Source organism: Hemiscyllium ocellatum, chromosome 1 (genome assembly GCF_020745735.1).
Source record: "Hemiscyllium ocellatum isolate sHemOce1 chromosome 1, sHemOce1.pat.X.cur, whole genome shotgun sequence".
NCBI classification, from domain to species: Eukaryota; Metazoa; Chordata; class Chondrichthyes; order Orectolobiformes; family Hemiscylliidae; genus Hemiscyllium; species Hemiscyllium ocellatum.
In genome coordinates, this window is record NC_083401.1 from 9,889,562 (window position 1) to 9,913,136 (window position 23,575).

At 47.9% G+C, this 23,575-nt stretch overlaps 1 protein-coding gene and 1 non-coding gene across 4 annotated transcripts in view; one reads left to right on the plus strand and one right to left on the minus strand.

Annotated features, from left to right (window-relative positions):
- The window catches only part of shtn2 (shootin 2), a 67,560-nt gene that overhangs the window by 39,186 nt on the left and 4,799 nt on the right, over window positions 1-23,575 (minus strand). For all 3 annotated transcript variants that reach the window (XM_060828052.1, XM_060828047.1, XM_060828037.1), the window contains exons 2-5: window positions 23,408-23,451; window positions 13,026-13,092; window positions 8,723-8,817; window positions 7,409-7,565 (exon numbers count right to left, since the gene is read on the minus strand). In XM_060828052.1, the coding sequence (XP_060684035.1) occupies window positions 7,409-7,565; window positions 8,723-8,817; window positions 13,026-13,092; window positions 23,408-23,451 (363 nt within the window). The remainder of the gene's footprint in view (window positions 1-7,408; window positions 7,566-8,722; window positions 8,818-13,025; window positions 13,093-23,407; window positions 23,452-23,575) is intronic.
- On the plus strand, window positions 908-989 carry trnas-acu (transfer RNA serine (anticodon ACU)). Its single transcript has one exon. It is a non-coding gene; the product is annotated as a tRNA-Ser (tRNA).

Sequence of the window (23,575 nt, forward strand, 5' to 3'; positions counted from 1 at the left end):
AGTGAGGGAGGAGGTGTGGGCGCAAGTTTTACATTTCCTGCAGTTGCAGGGTAAGGTGCCGGGAGTGGAGGTTGGGTTGGTGGGGGGTGTGGACTTGACGAGGGAGTCACGAAGGGAGTGGTCTTTGCGGAACGCTGATAGGGGAGGGGAGGGAAATATATCCCTGATGGTGGGATCCGTTTGGAGGTGACGGAAATGACGGCGGATGGTACGCTGTATACGGAGGTTGGTGGGGTGGTAGGTGAGAACCAGTGGGGTTCTCTCTTGGTGGCGGTTGGAGGAGCGGGGCTCAAGGGCGGAGGAGCGGGAAGTGGAGGAGATGTGGTGGAGGGCATCGTCAATCACGTTTGGGGGGGAATCTGCGGTCCTTGAAGAAGGAGGCCATCTGGGCTGTGCAGTGTTGGAACTGGTCCTCCTGGGAGCAGATGCGGCGGAGACGAAGGAATTGGGAATATGGGATGGAGATTTTACAGGGGGCAGGGTGGGAGGAGGTGTAGTCCAGGTAGCTGTGGGAGTCAGTCGGTTTATAGTAGATGTCTGTGTTGAGTCGGTCGCCCGAGATAGGAATGGAAAGGTCGAGGAAGGGGAGGGAGGAGTCTGAGACAGTCCAGGTGAATTTGAGGTCGGGATAGAAGGTGTTAGTAAAGTTGATGAACTGTTCAACCTCCTCGTGGGAGCACGAGGCAGCGCCGATACAGTCATCGATGTACCGGAGGAAAAGGTGGGGGGTGGTGCCAGTGTAGTTGCGGAAGATGGACTGTTGCACATATCCTACGAAGGGGCAGGCATAGCTGGGGCCCATGCGGGTGCCCATGGCAACTCCTTTAGTTTGGAGGAAGTGGGAGGATTGAAAAGAGAAGTTATTCAGGGTGAGGACCAGTTCAGTCAGTCGAAGGAGGGTGTATGTGCCGAGGTGGCTGAGAGGTTAAGGTGATGGACTACTAATCCATTGTGCTCTGCACGCATGGGTTCGAATCCCACTCTTGTCTTTTCACCTTCCATCCCGACCTCAAATTCGCCGTCATTTCCGCCACCTCCAAACGGACCCCACCACCAGGGATATATTTCCCTCCCCTCCCCTATCAGCGTTCCACAAAGACCACTCCCTTCGTGACTCGCTCGTCAGGTCCACACCCCCCACTAACCCAACCTCCACTCCCGGCACCTTCCCCTGCAACTGCAGGAAATGTAAAACTTGCGCCCACACCTCCTCCCTCACTTCCCTCCAGGGCCCCAAGGGATCCTTCCATATCCGCCACAAGTTCACCTGTACCTCCACACACATCATCTGTTGCATCCGCTGCACCCGATGTGGCCTCCTCTATATTGGGGAGACGGGCCGCTTACTTGCAGAACGCTTCAGAGAACACCTCTGGGCCGCCCGGACCAACCAACCCAACCACCCCGTGGCTCAACACTTTAACTCTCCCTCCCACTCCACCGAAGACATGCAGGTCCTTGGACTCCTCCACCGGCAGAACATAACAACACGACGGCTGGAGGAGGAGCGCCTCATCTTCCGCCTGGGAACCCTCCAACCACAAGGGATGAACTCAGATTTCTCCAGTTTCCTCATTTCCCCTCCCCCCACCTTGTCTCAGTCGGTTCCCTCAACTCAGCACCGCCCTCCTAACCTGCAATCTTCTTCCTGACCTCTCCGCCCCCACCCCACTCCAGCCTATCAACCTCACCTTGACCTCCTTCCACCTATCACATCTCCATCGCCCCTCCCCCAAGTCCCTCCTCCCTACCTTTTATCTTAGCCTGCCTGGCACACTCTCCTCTTTCCTGATGAAGGGCTTATGCCCGAAACGTCGAATTTCCTATTCCTTGGATGCTGCCTGACCTGCTGTGCTTTAACCAGCAACACATTTTCAGCTCTGATCTCCAGCATCTGCAGACGTCATTTTTTATCCTATTCATATACCCATCCAAATGCCTCTTAAATGTTGTCATTGTACCAGTCTCCACCACATCTTCTGGCAGCTCATTCCACACACATACCACCCTCTGCGTGAAAAAGTTGCCCCTTAGGTCTCTCTTATATCTTTCCCCTCTCACCCTAAACCTATGCCCTCTAGTTCTGGACTCCCCGATCCGAGGGAAAACATTTTGTCTATTTATCCTATTCATGCCCGTCATAATTTTGTAAACCTCTATAAGGTCACCGCTCAGCCTCTGACGCTCCAGGGAAAACAGCCCTGTTACGCCTCTCCCAATAGATCAAATCCTCCAACCCTGGCAACATCCTTGTAAATCTTTTCTGAACCCTTTCATGTTTCACAACATCTTTCCAATAGGAAGGAGACCAGAATTGCATGCAATATTCCAACAGTGGCCTAACCAATGTCCTGTATAGCTGCAACATGACCTCCCAACTCCTGTACTCTATACTCTGACCAATAAAGGAAAGCATACCAAACGCCTTCTTCACTATCCTATCTACCTGTGACTCCACTTTCAAGGAGCTATGAGCCTGCACCCCAAGGTCTCTTTGTTCAGCAACACTCCCTAGGACCTTACCATTAAGTGTATAAGTCCTGCTAAGATTTGCTTTCCCAAAATGCAGCACCTCGCATTTATCTCAATTAATATCATATGTATCACTCTGCCCTCATCAATCCTCTTTGTTACTTCTTCAAAAAACTCAATCAAGTTTGTGAGACATGATTTCCCATGCACAAAGCCATGTTGACTCTCCCTAATCAGTCCTTGCCTTTCCAAATACATGTACATCCTGTCCCTCAGGATTCCCTCCAACAACTTGCCCACCACCGAGGTCAGACTCACTGGTCTATAGTTCCCTGGCTTGTCCTTACCACCCTTCTTAAACATTGGCACCATGTTAGCCAACCTCCAGTCTTCTGGCACTTCACCTGTGACTATCGATGATACAAATACCTCAGCAAGAGGCCCAGCAATCACTTCTCTAGCTTCCCACAGAGTTCTAGGGTACACCTGATCAGATCCTGGGGATTTATCCACCTTCAACCATTTCAAGACATCCAGCACTTCCTCCTCTGTAATCTGGATATTTTGCAAGGTGTCACCATTTATTTCCCTACTGTCTATATCTTCCATATCCTTTTCCACAGTAAATACTGATGCAAAATATTCATTTAGTATCTCCCCCATTTTCTGTGGCTCCACACAAAGGCCACCTTGCTGATCTTTGAGGGGCCCTATTCTCTCCCTAGTTACCCTTTTGTCCTTAATATATTTGTAAAAACCCTTTGGATTCTCCTTAATTCTATTTGCCAAAGCTATCTCATGTCCCTGATTTGCCCTCCTGATTTCCCTCTTAAATATACTCCTACTTCCTTTATACTCTTCTGAGGATTCACTCGATCTATCCTGTCTGTACCTGACATATGCTTCCTTCTTTTTCTTAACCAAACCCTCAATTTCTTTAGTCATCCAGCATTCCCTGTACCTACCAGCCTTCCCTTTCACCCTGACAGGAATATACTTTCTCTGGATTCTTGTTATCTCATTTCTGAAGGCTTCCCATTTTCCAGCCGTCCCCTTACCTGCGAACATCTGCCTCCAATCAGTTCTTGCCTAATACTGTCAAAATTGGCCTTTCTCCAATTTAGAAGTTTAACTTTTAGATCTGGTCTATCCTTTTCCATCACGAATTTTAAAATGAATAGAATTATGGTCGCTGGCCCCAAAGTGCTCCCCCACTGACCCCTCAGTCACCTGCCCTGCCTTATTTCCCAAGAGTAGGTCAAGTTTTGCACCTTCTCTAGTAGTTACATCCACATACTGAATCAGAAAATTGTCTTGTATGCACTTAAGAAATTCCTCTCCATCTAAACCCTTAACACTATGGCAGTCCCAGTCGATGTTTGGAAAGTTAAAATCCCCTACCATAACCACCCTATTATTCTTACAGATAGCTGAGATCTCCTTACAAGTTTGTTTCTCAATTTCCCTCTGACTATTAGGGGGTCTATAATACAATCCCAATAAGGATCGTCCCTTTCTTATTTCTCAGTTCCACCCAAATAACTTCCCTGGATGTATTTCCGGGAATATCCTCCCTCAGCACAGCTGTAATGCTATCCCTTATCAAAAATACCACTCCCCCTCCTCTCTTGCCTCCCTTTCTATCCTTCCTGTAGCATTTGTATCCTGGAACATTAAGCTGCCAGTCCTGTCCATCCCTGAGCCATGCTTCTGTAATTGCTATGATATCCCAGTCCCTTGTCCCTGCCTGCCCTGACTGTTTGATTCACTTCTGTTCTCAACTGTACCAGTTTCAGATCGATCTCTTTCCTCACTATCTCCCTGGGTCCCACCCCACCCCACCTTACTAGTTTAAATCCTCCCAAGCAGTTCTAGCAAATTCCCTGCCAGTATATTAGTCCCCTTCCAATTTAGATGCAATCTGTCCTTCTTGTCCAGGTCACTTTTACCCCAAAAGAGATTCCAATGATCCAAAAATGTGAATCCTTCTCCCATACACCAGCTGCTCAGCCATGCATTCATCTGTTCTATCCTCCTATTTCTGCCCTCACGGGCTTGTAGCACTGGGAGTAATCCAGATATTAATATCCTTGTGGACCTCCTTTTTAAAATTCTACCTAAGTCTCTGTAATCTCCCTTCAGAATCTCAACCTTTTCCCTTCCTATATTGTTGGTTCCAATGTGGACAATGACCTCTTGCTGGCCCCTCTCCCCCGTGAGAACATTCTGCAGCCTGTCTGAGACATCTTTGATCCTGGCACCAGGGAAGCAACACACCATTCTGCTTTTTCTCTGCTGGCCACAGAAACGTCTGTCTGTACCTCGGACTACATTTTCCAAAACAGCATACCTGGTGTAAATGGGTATATCCACAAAAGACTCCTGCTCTAGGTGCCGATCTCTCTCATCCTTCCTGGAGTTAACTCATCTATGTGACTGTACCTGACACTTTCCCCCCTTCCTATAACCGCCATTCATCACATACTGTTGCTGTTGCAAATTCCTCATCGCTTCTGTCTGTCTCTCCAACCGATCCACTCGATCTGATAAGATTTGCATCCAACAGCATTTATGGCAGATATAATCCGCAGTAACCCTTAAACTCTCTTTAAACTCCCACATCTGACAAGAAGTACATATCACTGCAAAGGCCCTTTTTGCTCCTTCACAATCTACAGACCCAGAAAATAACACCGTCTTATTCTGCTACAAACACTGCACCAGGTTAAATTAATAGCTACGGCTTATATTTTAAGTTTAATCAAGAGATTTATCTCCAAAAACATATAATCAAGAAAGAACCCACTGTACTCACTAATGCAGCCTTTCTCTTGGACAGACTTCAAACAACAATTAACTTATCTGATTCTGTGTTGTGAACTTTACCCAAACTGGTTCCTTCAAGATTAGTTGTGAAATTCATTGTTAGTTAATTTTCCCAGATGCACTCCGATGTCCAGCGATACACAAATTCAAACAGCAAAGGCAGTAACTGTGCAGGTTCTCTCTCTCTCTCTCTTTCTCCTGCACTGTCCTCACCATGTCCTTCCTTTGTCTGCTTTTCTCCCTTTTAAACTGCTGTTGTTTTGACAATCTTTTCCCCAAAGTTCCAAAACAATGCGACAGCATACAAAACAGTAATTGCTGCTCCTGGAATTCGAGAAAATCACCTCCAGCACCTAAAATACCTCAATAATTGCTGCGTGTGTCCCCCTTAAACTTTCTACCTCTCACCTTGAAAGCGTGACCTCTTGTTATTGAATCCTTCACTCTGGGAAAAAGCTTGTTTCTATCCACCCTGTCTATACCCTTCATGATTTTATAAACCTCAGTCAGGTCTCCCCTCAATCTCCCTTTTTCTAATGAAAACAACCCTAACCTACTCAACCTCTCTTCATAGCTAGCACCTTCCGCACCAGGCAACATCCTCGTAAACCTTCTCTGCACCCTCTCCAAAGTGTCCACATCCTTTTGGTAATGTGGTGACCAGAGCTGTTCACAGTATTCTAAATGCAGCCAAACCAATGTCTTGTACAATTTTAACATGACTTGCCAGCTCTTATACTCAATACCCCGTCCAATGAAGGCAAGCATACTATATGCCTTCTTGACCACTCTATCCACCTGTGCAGCAACCTTCAGCGTACAATGGACCCTCACTCTCAGATCTCTCTGCCCAACAACTTTTCCCAAGGCTCTTCCATTCATTGTATAATTCGCTCTAGAATTAGTCTTGCCTAACTGCATCACCTCACATTTGTCTGGATTGAACTCCATCTGTCACTTTTCCGCCCAACTCTCCAGTCTATCTATATCCTCCTGTATTCTTTGACAGTCCCTTATGCCTTCTGCTACTCCCCCAATCTTCATGTCACCTCGAACCAGAGCAGCCTGTCTTTATAGCATTTTGATGCAGCCAATGTGTGAGAACAGTTTGCAGCCACCACATTGCTGTGGGGAGGGAGTCACATGTAGACCACAGAGGATAAAGATGGCCAGGTCCTTCCCTGAATGTTTTGTTTTAAAATGACAGCCTGGTAGTTACTCACTTGTCCATTTCTCTTTAGTTCACATTTATTTCAATAAGGGAACGTTAATCCCCTGTCACCCATGGAAATAACCAGGCTCTGAGTGCTGGACCCTGTGCAGTAATATGAACACTACCCTTGTACTCACCTTTCTTCCCGCTGTTACTGACTTATGCATGGACCTCTCATATACTAGAGCTGGTATTTCTCTGTACTCTCCCTGCAGCTGTAACACTATAGTCTGCATTCTGTTCTATTTCCCTGATGTATTTATGTAAGGTATGATTTGCCTGGTCAGCACACAAACAATACTTTTCACTGAATGTTGGCACAATAATAAATCAAATTAAATTGAATCACACACACACACACACACACACACACTCTGTCTTACACACACACATATACACACACTCATTCACTCTCACATATATACACACACGCTTATAGACACATGCTCACTCTCACTCACTCTGTCACTCACACACACAAACAAATGCACTCACTCACACAAAAACACACACACTCTCACTCACACTCTCTCTCTCACACATGCACATACTCACACACACTTTCACACATACACATACACACACACTAACATGCACATTCTGTCACACACATACACACACCCACTCTCTCACACACACACACACAGATTTCCACACACACAGACATGCGCACACTCTCTTTCTTACACATATACACACACATAAATAAGCACACACACATGCACATACTCTCACACATGCACACTCTGTCTCACATATATATACACACACACATATCTGCATTTAAGTAAACACACGTGCGCGCGCGCGCACACACACACACACACACTCTCACAGATGGAACAGGTTGACATGTTTGCTCTGTGAACACAGTGAATGGGGGTGGGTCTGTGTCACCTTGAAGCTGGAGTGGGTCCGGTAAGTCGGGCTTAGTGATGGCATCACTAGCTTCATCATCGGTAAGGCCGAGCTGGGTGATGTCAGTGGACAGCTGCTCCCAGACAGGCTGCAGAGCCAGGCTCAGGCGCTGGAGTTTGCGGTTCTCCTTAGTCAGCTGTATGAAGTGCAGAAAGAAAGCAGAGAGCCCTCCTGTATCAGCACGGAAAACTTCAAACCATCATCCACACTCAACTCCATCATATACAGAGCACAGGAACTACCATTCAAACTCAGCTCCTGGATTACATTTACAGAATCTTACGGACGGGGACGGCAAGAGAAGGCTATTCAACCCATCGTCTCTATCCCTGCTCTTTTGGAAAGCTATTGACCTAATTCTATCCCTTCATTCTTTCCCCAGGGCCCTGAACATTCATCCCCTTCAAAGCCTGATCCAGTTCCCTGTTGAGAGTTATTGCTGAATCTGCTCCTCAGGGAGATCATCCCGGATCATAACAAGTCATGTGATTAAAGTAACTCTGGTTACCACCAACCACCCACAGCTCCAACTCCCCGAACCCCATTAAACCCTTATCCTGACCTGGGCAACATGTCCCCTGACTTGCTCCATCAAAAACCCTCACGGATTTCAACACCTCCGTCAAAGACCACCACTCCGTCTTTTCCACTGTTAGATTAGCTACGCCATGTTTCTGGAACATTCTGGTGAAATCTCTCCTACACTCTCCCTCTCCTCAGGTACAAGGCCTGGATGGATTATCTCCCTCCATTGAGGCCTATCCTGTGGTTTGGAAGTGTTCTCATTTATTCATTCATGGGATGAGGGAATCACTGACTAGGCCAGCATTTATTGCCCATCCCTAATTACCCAGAGGGCAGCTAAGAGCCAACTACGTTGCTGTGGGTCTGGAGTCACGTGTAGGCCAGACTAGGCAAGAATGGCAGTTTCCTTCCTGAGTTAGCCAGATGGATTTTGTTTTTCCTCAATAATTGATTCATGGTCATCCATAGACTCTTAATTCCAGATTTTTGTTTTAATTGGATTAAAATCTGCCGTGGTGGGATTCAAACCCAGGTCCCCAGGACATTACCTGGGTCTCTGGATTCACAGTCTTGGTATAATACCACTGGGCCGTCACATCCAGTTTAATGTAGCTTCTTGCCTAATCTATACGCCGATCAACTGAGCCAATGTTTGATAACTACCTCCCCCTACCTTCAAAGATACCTGCGTGTACAGAGCCCTCTGTACTGCAATGCTAGTTTTAGAGTTGTCTAATTTCTGCTGACCCTCCTCAAACCAAAATGCACCTTAACAGCAAATACTTCTGCATTCTCACGGCAAGCTTTTTCGATCTCCAGCTGTGTCTCCAGCTCCTCCAGCTGTGCAATCAGGTCCATGGAAGCTGTAAAAGACAGGATAGTGTATTAGGAAGGAGACTGCACCAGGATTACACTGCAGAGGGTACATTATCAGAGGGATACTTCCGAGTAGGTTAAAATTCGTTCAGGGTGTGTGTGTGTGTGTGTGTGTGTGTGTGTGTGTGTGTGTGTGCACGAGTGTGAAAGTGTGTGTGTGTGAAAGTGTGTGTGTGTGAGTGAAAGTGTGTGTGTGTTTCTGTGAGTCTGCTTGTGTATTTGTGTGTGTGTGTGCTCGCGTGCGTGTGTGGAGTGTGTGTGAATGTGTATATATGTGTGTGTTTGTGTGTGTGAGAGAGAGTGTGTTTGTGTCTGTGTGTGTGGGGTGTGTGTGAGAGAGTGTGCATGTGTGTTTGTGTCTGTGTGTGTGTCTGTGTTTGTGTGTGGGGGTTGTGTGTGTATCAGAGAGAGAGATAGAGAGAGAGTGTGGTTGTGTCTGTGTGTGTGGGGTGTGTGGGGTGTGTATGCATGTGTGTCTGTGTGTGAGACTGACTTGGTGTTTGTGTGTGTGTGCTCGTGTGCGTGTGTGGAGTATGTGTGAATGTGTATATATGTATGTGTTTGTGTGTGTGTGAGAGAGTGTGTTTGTGTCTGTGTGTGTGGGGTGTGCGGGATGTGTGTGAGAGAGTGTGCATATGTGTTTGTGTCTGTGTGTGTCTGTGTGTGTGTCTGTGTTTGTGTGTGGGGGTTGTGTGTGTATCAGAGAGAGATAGAGAGAGTGTGTGTGTGTTTGTGTATATGTGTGTGTCTGTGTGCATGCATGCATGTGTGTCTGTGTGTGAGACTGACTTGGTGTTTAGAGTTAACCACCGGACTGTGGGTCTAGAGTCACACGTAAAGCAGACCAGGTAATGATGGCAGTTTCCTTCCCTGAAGGACATTGGTGAACCAAATGGGATTTTTCAACATTAAACTAGCTTTTTATTGAGTTCAAGTTTCATCCCATACCATAGAAAGATTTGAATCCATTCCCCAGAAGCTGGGTCTATGGATTACTGTGTTACGACCAGGCTGGGTAAAGGTTGAGGAGTGATTAAGGTGTTTTGAATTTTCTTTCTGCCCACTCTCAGATTGGCAAGGCTGGCATTTACTGCTCTTTCCTGGTTCTGGAGTAGAGTGGTGCTGGAAAAGCACAGCAGTTCAGGCAGCATCCGAGGAGCAGGAACATTGATGTTTTGGGTAAAAGTCCTTCATCAGGAATAGAGGCAGGGTGCCTGCAGGGTGGAGAGATAAATGGGGGGATGGGGCTGGGGAGAAAGATGAAGCTAGTGATGCCATTAGTGAAACGTCCCCAACCAGAATGTCTTTCCTCAGATAAAGACACCACCAAACCTGCACACAATACTCCAGGTGTGCTCTCACTAAGGCTCTGCAGGATTGTTCCAGAGAGTGTTGCTGGAAACGCACAGCAGGTCAGGCAGCACCCGAGGAGCAGGAAGATCGACATTTCGGGCGACAGCCCTTCCTCAGGACCTGGAGAATTGTTCCTGTATTCGAACCCTCTCTCTATCAAGGCCGATATACCATTTCCCTTCTTCATCGCCGTCTGCACCTCCACGTTGACCCTCAGCAGCTGGTGGACAGGGTCACACAAAGACACGACCCCAGAGCTCTGTAATAGTATTCCAGTCACTCAGCTCCCTGCCTTGCTCTGTCGGGCAGACTGGATAAGGAGACTAAACCTTCTCATTAGAATTGGAATTAGAATCTCGACGGTGTGGAAACAGGCCCTTCGGCCCGACAAGTCCACACCGAGAATCCCACCCAGACCCATTCCCCTCCCCTATTACTCTATATTTCCCCTGATTGGAGGACTGGGTGACCTAAATGGGTTTTTTGACAGCTGCCAGAATCATGATCACTTTTACTGTGGTGTAACCGTCATTACCGAATTCTCAAACGGAGACAGTAGGGTTTAAACTGACCGCTCAGTCAGTGTTTTATTCAGAATCCTGTGCTGCTAGAACCATGTACAAACAGGTTCGGGGAGAGCTGGAGAAATGGGGCCTCCTTGTGGAGAAACCAAGACCTGGGGGATCACCCTGAAAGGGTCAGGTTGGTGGCATGTGGGACCCCTGCAGGTTCTGAAGAGCAGGATGTGGGAGGCAATCGATCTGAGATGGGAAAATAAATCAGAATCACTGTGGTCGCGTGATGGGGCATGTTGGTTATCAAGTAAAAAGTGAGGTCTGCAGATGCTGGAGATCACAGTTGAAAATGTGTTGCTGGTTAAAGCACAGCAGGTCAGGCAGCATCCAAGGAACAGGAAATTCGACGTTTCGGGCATAAGCCCTTCATCAGGAATGAGGAGAGTGTGCCAGGCAGGCTAAGATAAAAGGTAGGGAGGAGGGACTTGGGGGAGGGGCGATGGAGATGTGATAGGTGGAAGGAGGTCAAGGTGAGGGTGATAGGCCGGAGTGGGGTGGGGGCGGAGAGGTCAGGAAGAAGATTGCAGGTTAGGAGGGCGGTGCTGAGTTGAGGGAACCGACTGAGACAAGGTGGGGGGAGGGGAAATGAGGAAACTGGAGAAATCTGAGTTCATCCCTTGTGGTTGGAGGGTTCCCAGGCGGAAGATGAGGCGCTCCTCCTCCAGCCGTCGTGTTGTTATGTTCTGCTGATGGAGGAGTCCAAGGACCTGCATGTCCTCGGTGGAGTGGGAGGGAGAGTTAAAGTGTTGAGCCACGGGGTGGTTGGGTTGGTTGGTCCGGGCGTCCCTGAGGTATTCTCTGAAGCATTCCGCAAGTAAGCGGCCTGTCTCCCCAAAGTAGAGGAGGCCACATCAGGTGCAGCGGATGCAATAGATGATGTGTGTGGAGGACAGGTGATCTTGTGGCGGATATCAACATCAGTCCAATAGCTAGAATTCAGGAAACTAAACGTGATCCTGTCTCCCTCCGTCCAGTCTGACCCTCTCTGTTTGTCTGTCTGTCTGTCTCTCTCCCCCTCTCCGTCCAGTCTGACCCTCTCTCTCTCTCTCTTTCTCTCTCTGTCCAGTCTGACCTTCTCTGTCTCTCTCTGTCTCTCTCTGTCTCTCCCCTTCCAGTCTGATCCTCTCTCTCTCCCCCCCATCCAGTCTGACCCTCTCTCTCTTTCTCTCTCTGTCCAGCCTGACTCTCTCTCTGTCTCTTTCTTTCTCTCTCTCTCTCCTCATCCAGTCTGACCCTCTCTCTCTTTTTCCATCCAGTCTGACCCTCTCTTTCTCTCTCTCTCTCTTTCTCTCTCTGCCCAGTCTGACCTCTCTGTCTCTCTCTGTCTGTCTCTCTCACTCTGTCCAGTCTGACCCCCCCTCTCTCTCTGTCTGTCCAGTCTGACCCTCTCTCTCTCTCCATCTGTCCAGTCTGACCCTCTCTCTCTGTCTGTCCAGTCTGACCCTCTCTCTCTCTCTCTCCATCTGTCCAGTCTGACCCTCTCTCTCTGTCTGTCCAGTCTGACCCTCTCTCTCTCTCTCTCTCTGTCCAGTCTGACCCTCTCTCTCTCTCTCTCTGTCCAGTCTGACCCTCTCTCTCTCTCTCTATCTCTCTCTGTCCAGTCTGACCCTCTCTCTCTCTCTCTGTCCAGTCTGACCCTCTCTCTCTCTCTCTCTCTGTCCAGTCTGATCCTCTCTCTCTCTCTCTCTGTCTGTCCAGTCTGATCTTCTCTCTCTCTCTCTCTCCCTCTCTGTCTGTCCAGTCTGACCCTCTGTCTCTCTCTCTGTCCAGTCTGACCCTCTCTCTCTCTCTCTCTCTCTCTCTCTGTCCAGTCTGATCCTCTCTCTCTCTGTCTCTCTCACTCTCTCTGTCCAGTCTGACCCCCTCTCTCTCTCTCTCTCTCTGTCCAGTCTGACCCTCTCTCTCTCTCTCTCTCTCACTCTCTCTGTCCAGTCTGACACTCTCTCTCTCTCTCTCTCTCACTCTCTCTGTCCAGTCTGATCCTCTTGCTGCTGGTCAAGTCTGATCTTGTCTCCTTTCTCTCCCTATCTCTCTGTCTCTCTTTCTTTCTCTCCTCTGTCTGACGTTCTCTCCATCTGTTGCCAGCTGATGGCACACTGACCCTCTGACCATGTCTCTTCCCCTCACTTGACCTGTCCTATCTTCCCACCCTCCCCTCTGTGGCCCAGTTTGGTTTAATCCTGATATCCCCCCTCCATTAATGACTGAAAACGTCACAAGTCCCTGACACACACGTGGCGTTTCTAACATCGGGATCAGAAACTCACTCTGTTCCAGCTCTTTCCGCACCATCTCTGACTCATTCATCTCCAAGGGCTGGGTTCTGTACTCATCCTGAAAAGGAAAATAGCAAATAAAATTGCTTTCTTGATCCTCACAATGATTCTCTCCATAAAACCATAAGGTACAGGAACAAAAGTAGGTCATTCAGCCCATCGCCCATTGTGGGCGGCACGGAGGCACAGTGGTTAGCACTGCTGCCTCACAGCGCCAGAGACCCAGGTTCAATTCCCGCCTCAGGCGACTGACTGTGTGGAGTTTGCACGTTCTCCCCGTGTCTGCGTGGGTTTCCTCCGGGTGCTCCGGTTTCCTCCCACAGTCCAAAGATGTGCGGGTCAGGTGAATTGGCCATGCTAAATTGCCCGTAGTGTTGGGTGAAGTGGTAAATGTAGGGGAATGGGCTTCGATGGGTCGGTGTGGACTTGTTGGGCCGAAGGGCCTGTTTCCACACTGTAACTAATCTAATCTAAAAAACGATTCTGCTCCACCATTCAATCATGGCTGATAAGTTTCTCAAGAGCCTTCTCCCTGTAACCCTGGCCCTTCCCCCCACTCATCCAGAATCTGTCTTAATCCTTCTCAACAAAAGCCACCCCTAATATCTGACTCAATCATTAATGTTCTTTCCTCTCAAACTCCGTACTGAGAACATCTATTTTTAATAACAAACTATGAGGAACTCAATATGCTGGTTAAAAATGGTTTCCATCATGTGATTTCTCTCCTTTCCCCACCCCCACTCACTCTGAGACACACAGAGACACACACACACATACAGAAACACACACACACAGACATGCATGAACAGAGACACACACATAGAAACACACACAGACACACAGATTCACACACAGACACATATTAACAGAGACACACACACAGAAACACACACAGACACACACACAAATACACACAGAAACACATGCACAGAAACGCACATACACACGCAGAAACACACACAGACATGCATGAACAGAGACACACACACAGACACACATGCACAGAAACACACACACAGACATGCATAGAAACACACAGACACACATGAACAGGAACTCATACAGAGACACACATGCACAGAAACACACACAAGCACACATAGGCAGAAACACACACACAGACACACCTAGCCACACACGCACAGAAACACACACAGACATTCCTGGATACAGATGTGAAAGGAAGGCTGGAGGGGGAGGGAAAACAGGAGGGGGAGTGGCGTTTATGATTAGAGAAGAGATCACGGCAGAGAGGATATTCCTGGGCTATTATTCCATGAAGCTACCTGGATGGAACTGAGAAATAAGAAAGGGGGTGATCACTTTGATGGGATTGTACTATAGGCCCCACAATAGTCAGCAGCAAATTGAGGAGCAAACATGTCAAAAAATTACAGATAGCTGGAAGAATAATAGGGTGTAAGAGTAGGGGATTTTCACTTTCCAAACATGGAATGGGACTGCCATAGGATTGAGGGCATGGGCAGAGAGGAATTGGTTAAGTGTGTTCAGGAAAAATTTCTCAATCAAGATGTAGATGGCCTTACGAGAGAAGGGTTAAACCTGACGTACTCTTGAGAAATAAAGCAGGGCAAGTGACTGAGGTGTCAGTGGGGGAGCACTTTGGGACCAGTGACCATAATTCTATTAGTTTTAAAATTGTGATGGAAAGGGACAGAGCTGCTGTGTAAGTTAAAGTTCTAAACTGGGGCAAGGCTAATCTTGATTGTCTGAGCTTGATTAAATCATGGTGAATAGCCAAAGTCTTTTTCCATGGGTGGGTGGGTCCAAAACTAGAGGGCATAGGTTTAAGGTGAGAGGGGAAAGACATAACTTGTCACACAAAGCTTGTTGCTTGCCTGGAATGAGCTGCCAGAAGATAGAGATGATGTGAGTACATTTACAAAACGATGAGAAAGCTGTTTCAAAGAGAAAGTTGGGCTGTTAGAAAATGGTGTTGCTGTTGGAGTAGGGCTATTAGAAAAGTGTTCGAGTTAAGATTAGAAACCAACTGTTTAGTTTATTGTTAGGGAATTTAAAAAACTGTTTCAGTTTGAACGAAAGGGAATTAGAAACTTGCGTTTCAGTTTGAGAGTTAGGGAATTAGAAACCTGTGAGTCAGAGTGAGAGTTAGGGAATTAGAAACCTGTGAGTCAGAGTGAGAGTTAGGGAATTAGAAACCTGTGAGTCAGAGTGAGAGTCAGGGAATTAGAAACCTGTGATTCAGAGTGAGAGTTAGGGAATTAGAAACCTGTGAGTCAGAGTGAGAGTCAGGGAATTAGAAACCTGTGATTCAGAGTGAGAGTCAGGGAATTAGAAACCTGTGATTTCAGAGTGAGAGTTAGGGAATTGGAATCACAGGTTTCTAATTCCCTAAATTTCACTGAATCACAGGTTTCTAATTCCCTAACTCTCACTCGGAATCACAGGTTTCTGAGTGAGAATAAGGGAATTAGAAACCTGTGATTCAGTGTGCGAGTTAGGGAATTAGAAACCTGTGATTCCGAATGGGAGTTAGGGAATTAGAAACCTGTGATTCATTGTGAGAATTAGGGAATTAGAAACCTGTGATTCAGTGTGCGAGTTAGGGAATTAAAAAATGGTTAATATAAACGAATAAAGGAAAGATTCAATGGACCTGAAACAGTATTCTAATTCCTTAACTAATTCCTTTCCTTTTCAGGTGATTATTGGCCAGTGAACTTGTCGCCAAGGTGGGGAAGCTATTGGAGAAGATACTAGAGACAGGATTTATTCACATTTGGAAGTGAAGGGATTTGTTAATAATAGCCAGGGTGCGTTTGCACAGGGAAGGCCATGTCTGTCCAACTTTTTGGAGTTTTTTGAGGGTGGGTGACAAGAATGATTGATGAGGGAAGGGCAGTGGATGTTGTCCACAGGGACTTTAATTAAGTGTTTGATAAGGTACCTCTTGGCAGGCTGGTACAAAAAGTGAAGTCCCATGGGATCCGGGTTTGAGCCGGCTAGACAGATCCAGAGGCGTAAGTGAGGACTGCAGATCAGGCTCAAGATTAGAGTGGTGCTGGAAAAGCACAGCAGGTCAGGCAGCATCCGAGGAGCAGGGCAATCAATGTTTTGGTCAAAAGCCCTTCATCAGGAATGAGGCTTCGGTGTGAGAGTTAGGGAATTAGAAACCTGTTACAGTGTGAGAAACATCGATTTTCCTGCTCCTCGGATGCTGCCTAACCTGCTGTGCTTTTCCAGCAACACTCTAATCTTGACTAGATGGATCCAGAGCTGGCTTGGTCTTTGAAGACAGAGTAGCGGTAAAAGGGTAAAATGGAGATCGCGACACTATGGATTTCTTACAGAAGCTCAGCACCCATTGACCAGTCGAACCCAGAACATTCCTCGTCACAATGGACATTTCTGCACTCTACACCAGCATCCCCCACAATGATAGCATCGCAGCAACAGCCTCAGTACTCAACACCAACAACTGCCAGTCTCCAAACACCATCCTACAACTCCTCCACTTTATCCTCGATCACAACGTCTTCACCTTTGACAACCAGTTCTTCATCCAGACACACGGAACAGCCATGGGGACCAAATTTGCACCCCAATATGCCAACATTTTTATGCATAGGTTTGAACAAGACTTCTTCTCTGTGCAGGATCTCCAACCAACATTGTACACCAGGTACATTGACGACATTTTCTTCCTCTGGACCCATGGCGAGGAGTCACTGATAAAACTACACAGTGACATCAACAAGTTTCATCCCACCAAGAGACTCACCATGGACTACTCTCAACTGTCTGTCTCATTCTTGGACACATGCGTCTCCATCAAGGATGGACACCTCAGCACCACACTCTACCGCAAACCCACAGACAACCTCACAATGCTACACTTCTCCAGCTTCCACCCAAAACATATTAAAACAGCCATCCCCTATGGACAAGCCCTACGCATACACCGGATCTGCTCAGATGAGAAGGAATGTGACGGACACCTGGAAGTACTCAAGGATGCCCTCACAAGAACGGGGTACGATGCTCAACTCATCGACCGCCAGTTCCGACGTGCCACAGCAAGGAACCGTAATGACCTCCTCAGGAGACAGACACGTGCTGCACCGACAGGGTACCCTTCGTTGTTCAGTATTTCCTAGGAGCTGAAAAATTATGCCATGTTCTTCGAGACCTGCAACACATTATCAATGAGGATGAGCACCTCACCAAGACCTTCCCCACACCTCCACTACTTGCCTTTAAACAACTGCCAAACCTCAAACAGATCATTGTTCGTAGCAAGCTGCCTGGCTCTCAGGAAAACACCATACAACCCTGTCACGGTAGATGCTGCAAGACGTGTCAGAGTGTGGACATAGATACCACCATTACTCATGGGGACACCTCCTACCTTGTACATGGCAGGTACTCATGTGACTCAGCCAACGTTGTCTACCTTATATGTTGCAGGCAAGGATGCCTGGAGGCATGGTACATTGGGGAATCCGAGCAAAGGCTACGACAACGGATGAATGGGCACAGCACAACAATCAACAGACGGGAGGGTTCCCTCCCAGTTGGGGAACACTTCAGTGGTCCAGGGCATTCAGCCTCGGACCTTCGGGTGACCATCCTCCAAGGTGGACTTCGGGACAGGCAGCAGAGAAAGGTGGCCGAGCAGAGGCTGATAGCTAAGTTCGGTACCCATAGGGAGGGCCTCAACTGGGATCTTGGGTTCATGTCACATTACAGGTGACCACCATTGAACTATACACACACAGATATTCCTACACACAAAACTCTCTCACATACACACAGACACAGGTACACACAAACGTGCACACAGACACCCACACACACCCTTACAGACACACACACTCCCACACTCTCACATGCACCCCCTCACAGACTTAAGACACTCTACACTCACATCACGCACACGCACTCACACTCACACTCACACTCACACATTCTCACACTCACAACCCCCACCCCAGACAGACACACACACAGACAGACAAAGACCCACATGCACACATATATTTTGCGGGGTGAATTTGTACTTGCAGAGTTACGTTGTACTTTGCTCAAAAACTGCATCCATTCATGTAGAACTGAGCTCAAAAACTGCATGAATTTATGTAAATCTCTGATTCTAATCTAAAAAGTGAGATAACAATCTAAACATCAGGTCGTAGACAGAGAACACAAGGGACTAACACCTTCAACATATTGCCTAGCTATCACCATTGTTAACAGCTAACCCGAGAATGCAACTTTAAAAAAAGGTTTTGTGATTTACAGATGAAAGAAATGAAACTATCACTGTATTCTAACAGATGAAAGGTTTAACAGACAATCAATTTTTCAATGTATAATTTCAGTTACATCACACTGCAAATTTTTGTTATAAATTCTGTTACAATTGAGCCCTCCACAATCACCTGCTTCCAATTAAACCTGTTGGACTATAACCTGGTGTTGTGTGATTAATAATTGGCAGAACGCTGAGGGGCATTGAGACATAGAGGGATCCGGACGCACAGGTCCACAGATCCCTGAAAGTGAAGACACAGTTGGATAAGGTGTTCAAGAGGCATGCGGCATGCTTGTGTTCGTCAGCTGGGGCATCGAATATAAAGGTTGGCGAGTTATGTTACAGCTGTATACAACTTTAGTTCGGCCACATTTGGAATATTGCATCCAGTTCTGATCGCGTCGTTACCAGAAGGATACGGAGACTTCGGAGAGGGTGCAGAGAGGTTTGACCAGAATGTTGCCTGGTCTGGAGGATTTAGTTATGAGGAGAGATTGGATAAACTCGGACTGTTTGAACTGGAAAAACAGAGGCTGAGGGATGACCAGGTAGAGGTCTACGAAATTATCAGAGGCATAGATAGCATGGATAGTCAGAGGCTTTTCCCAGGATAGAAACATCAATGACAAGAGGGCACAGGTTTAAGGTGAGAGGGGGACAGTTTGTGAGAGGAGTGGGGGCAATGTTTTTCCCCCAGAGGGTGATGGGTGCCAGGAATGCACTGTCAGTGGTGGAGGTGGAAGCACATCAGCAACATTTTAAGGCATATTTTGATAGACACATGAACAAGGGCAAACTGAGGGATTGAAACCGCACATGGGCAATATGTAGCGGGGTTTAGGTTAGAGTGTCGCTGGAAAAGCACAGCAGGTCAGGCAGCATCCAAGGAGCAGGAAAATCGACGTTTCGGGCAAAAGCCCTTCTTCGGAAATAGAGGCAGGGAGCCTCCAGGGTGGAGAGAGAAATGGGGTTGGGGTTGGGGAGAAGGTAGCAAAGAGTACAATTGGTGGATGGGGATGGAGGTGATAGGTCAGAGGGGAGGGTGGCGCGGATAGGTGGGAAGGGAGATTGGCAGGTAGGACAGGTCATGGGGACAGTGCTGAGCTGGAAGTTTGGATCTGGGGTGGGGTTGGGGAAATGAGGAAACTGGTGAAGTCCACATTGATGCCCTGGGGTTGGAGTGTTCCGAGACAGAAGATGAGACGTTCTTCCTACAGGCATCGGGTGGTGGTGGAGGAGGCCCAGGACCTGCATATCCTCAGCAGAGTGGGAGGGGGAGTTGAAATGTTGGGCCACAGGGCGGTGTGGTTGATTGGTGCGGGTATCCCAGAGATATTCCCTAAAGCACTCTGCACGGAGGCGTCCAGCCTCCCCAATGTAGAGGAGACCGCATCGGGAGCAACGGATACAATAAATTATATTATTGGATGTGCAGGTAAAACTTTGGATGTGGAAGGCTCCTTTAGGGCCTTGGATGGAGGTGAGGGAGGAGGTGTGGGCGCAGGTTTTTACAGTTCCTGCGGTGGCAGGGGAAGGTGCCAGGATGGGAGGGTGGGTTGTAGGGGGGCTTGGACCTGACGAGGTAGTCACGGAGGGAACGGTCTTTGCGGAAGGCGGAAAGGGGTAGGGAGGGAAATATATCCCTGGTGGTGGGGTCTGTTTGGAGGTGGCAGAAATGTCGGCGGATGATTTGATTTATGTGAAGGTTTGTAGGGTGGAAGGTGAGCACCAGGGGATCTGTCCTTGTTATGGTTGGAGGGGTGGGGTCTGAGGGCGGAGGTGTGGGATGTAGACGAGATGCGTTGGAGGGCATCTTTAGCCACGTGGGAAGGGGAAATTGCAGTCTCTAAAGAAGGAGGCCATCTGGTGTGTTCTGTGGTGGAACTGGTCCTCCTGGGAGCAGATACGGCGGAGGCGGAGGAATTGGGAATATGGGATGGCATTTTGCAGGAGGTAGGGTGGGAAGAGGTGGGTTTGTAAAAGATGTCAGTGTCAAGCCGGTTGTCATTAATGGAGATGGAGAGGTCCAGGAAGGGGAGGGAGGTGTCAGAGATGGTCCAGGTAAATTTAAGGTCAGGGTGGAATGTGTTGGTGAAGTTGATGAATTGCTCAACCTCCTCGCGGGAGCACGAGGTGGCGCCAATGCAGCCATCAATGTAACGGAGGAAGAGGTGGGGAGTGGTGCCGGTGTAATTACGGAAGATCAACTGTTCTACGTAGCCAACAAAGAGACAGGCATAGCTGGGGCCCATACGTGTGCCCATGGCTACCCCTTTGGTCTGGAGTAAGTGGGAGGATTTGAAGGAGAAATTGTTAAGGGTGAGGACCAGTTCGGCCAAACAAATGAGAGTGTTGGTGGAAGGGGACTGTTGAGGACGTCAGGAGAGGAAGAAACGGAGGGTTTGGAAGCCCTGGTCATGGCAGATGGAGGTGTAGAGGGATTGGATATCCATGGTGAAGATGAGGCGTTGGGGGCCGGGGAAAAGGAAGTCTTGGAGGAGGTGGAGGGCGTGGGTGGTGTCTCAAACGTATGTGGGGAGTTCCTGGACTGGGGGGATAGGACAGTGTCGAGGTAGGTAGAGATGAGTTCAGTGGGGCAGGAGCGTGCTGAGACAATGGGTCGGCCAGGGTGGTCAGGCTTGTGGATCTTGGGAGGGAGGTAGAACGGGGCAGTGCAGGGTTCCTGGACTGTGAGATTGGAAGCTGTGGGTGGGAGATCTCCTGAGGTGATGAGGTTCTATATGGTCTGGAAGAAGATGGTTTGGTGATGGGGGGTTGGGGGTCATGGTCGAGGGGGCGGGAGGAAGAGGTGTCCTTGAGTTGGCGTTTGGCTTCAGCGGTGTAGAGGTCAGTACGCCAGACTACCCTTTATCTGCTGGCTTGATGGTGAGGTTGGGATTGGAGCAGAGGGATTGGAGGGCTGCGCGTTGTGAGGGTGAGAGGTTGGAGTGGGGGAGGGAGGTAGACAGGTTGAGGCGGTTAATGCCCCGGGGGCAGTTGGAAATGAAGAGGTCGAGGGCAGGTAATAGGCCAGCGCGGGGTGTTGGGTCTACATAAGGATTAGGGATCGGTGCAGGCTTGATGGGCTGAAAAGCCTGCTCCTGTGCTGTACTGAATTGTATAACGCGCACATCAAAACAGAGGTTTCACTTCCCTAACCCTCCGAGTTTTATAATACACTAACACCAACAATGACAAGTTTCCTAATAACCCCACTCTCACTAGAAAACCATTTTTTAGTAAAGTACTTTCACACTGAAACACAAATTTCTGACAATCTGACTCTCACATCAAAGCAGTTTACAAATACCCTGACTCATACAATTCACAAGAAACCCACTTCCATATGAGAGTTAGGATGTCAATAAATGGTCTCAATGTGAGAATTCAAGAACTAGATAATGTTTAATAACAAAAAAAAACCAATTTAGAAAAATAGTCACTGGACTGAAACCAGGTTCCTAATCCCCCATCTCTCACACTGAAACCAGGTTCCTAATCCCCCATCTCTCACACTGAAACCAGGTTCCTAATCCTTTATCTCTCACACTGAAACCAGGTTCCTAATCCTTTATCTCTCACACTGAAACCAGGTTCCTAATCCCCCATCTCTCACACTGAAACCAGGTTCCTAATCCTTTATCTCTCACACTGAAACCAGGTTCCTAATCCCCCATCTCTCACACTGAAACAAGGCTTCCTTGTACAATAACTCTGCTTTAGTGCACTCACATTCGTCTCTTGACAATCCAATGTCTAGCCTCCTGAGCCTGGGAGGCTCACTCCTGTCCTAACTTTGTGCTTATTGGAAGTTCATTGTGTCAGTAATCCTTGTGAATGAGACACACTATTCCCACCCTGTCTGTACCTTGGAGAATGGAGGACCTCCATTTCCAAATGCTACTTTATTTCCTTCGATTCTGGACTGGAATCATTCACACGGTGTCTCCACAGCCTCAGACCTGCTGAGTTCCTCCAGCGTAGTCTCTGTTTATTACGTGGTTTGATCTAATTTTTTTTCATGCCTGCACCTTTCAGGTTCCAGAGGAATATGAGGTAACGGTCTGATTTCAAGGCGTCACCTTGTCACTTTAGTTTGGAATCACTGCGAGCCCAGTTCAGGGACCATCAGAGGTGTCGCGAACAATCCATACACCTGAGCAGGCCTGAGGCCTGTGTTGTCCTCCATGTTAGACCACCGGCTTGGTCCCCAAGGAGCAAAACATCAGGAGGCTGGTCATCACATAGAGACCTCCAGGTGAGACTGGGCCCGATGGGAAGTGGGCAGCCTGCTGATAGTGAGCTTTGGGAATACAGTCAAGGGTAACCCCCAGACTAGGTAACGATGTAATAAAATTCTTTCACTCAAGCACATGAGGTTGGAGCCGATGGATAATCTATAACTTCAGGAGTACTTTTACCGAAACGACCCTTTTAATTTCCAAATTTAGCAAAGCAAAGAATTGAAATTCTCAAATGCAGGGAGTGGGAACTGAAGCTGAAAATGTGTTGCTGGTTAAAGCGCAGCAGGTCAGGCAGCATCCAAGGAACAGGAAATTCGACGTTTCGGGCAAAAGCCCTTCATCAGGAATCCTGATGAAGGGCTTTTGCCCGAAACGTCAAATTTCCTGTTCTTTGGATGCTGCTTGAACTGCTGTGCTTTAACCAGCAACACATTTTCAGCTCTGATCTCCAGCATCTGCAGACCTCACTTTTTACAGTGGGAACTGAAGTTGCGTTTACCTTGATCTGTGATTCAATACGTGGAAAGGTAGTGGGAAAGCCTGCATCAGGAATTGGGAAAAGGAAAGTTAACGAGAAAGCTTGCAGGATTTTAGAGGAAGTGTTGGGGAGTGGGATTAATTAGATAGTAGACAGAGACATAATGGGGGTGAATGGCCGGTATTAATGTGTACTAGATGGAGTGATGTAAACACAACAGCATTGCCCCTGCAGACTGGGACATTCGTGGTACTTTCAAAGGCAGAAACACACAAGTGGCTGAGAGCATTAAACCATTCCATTTCCGTTTCAGGGCAACGTATCCCACATTCCTGATTCCCAGTTAACTCACCTCCCCATCATCCAGCAGGAGACTGTGAAGGTGCTGATCACTCTCTTCAGTGGCGGCACATAGAAACAGATGAAAACAGAGAATCAGAGAATCACACTGCACTGGAGGAGGCCATTCTGTCCATCATACCTGTCTCAATGCTTATAGCTAGTGGTCCAGTCAGTTGGT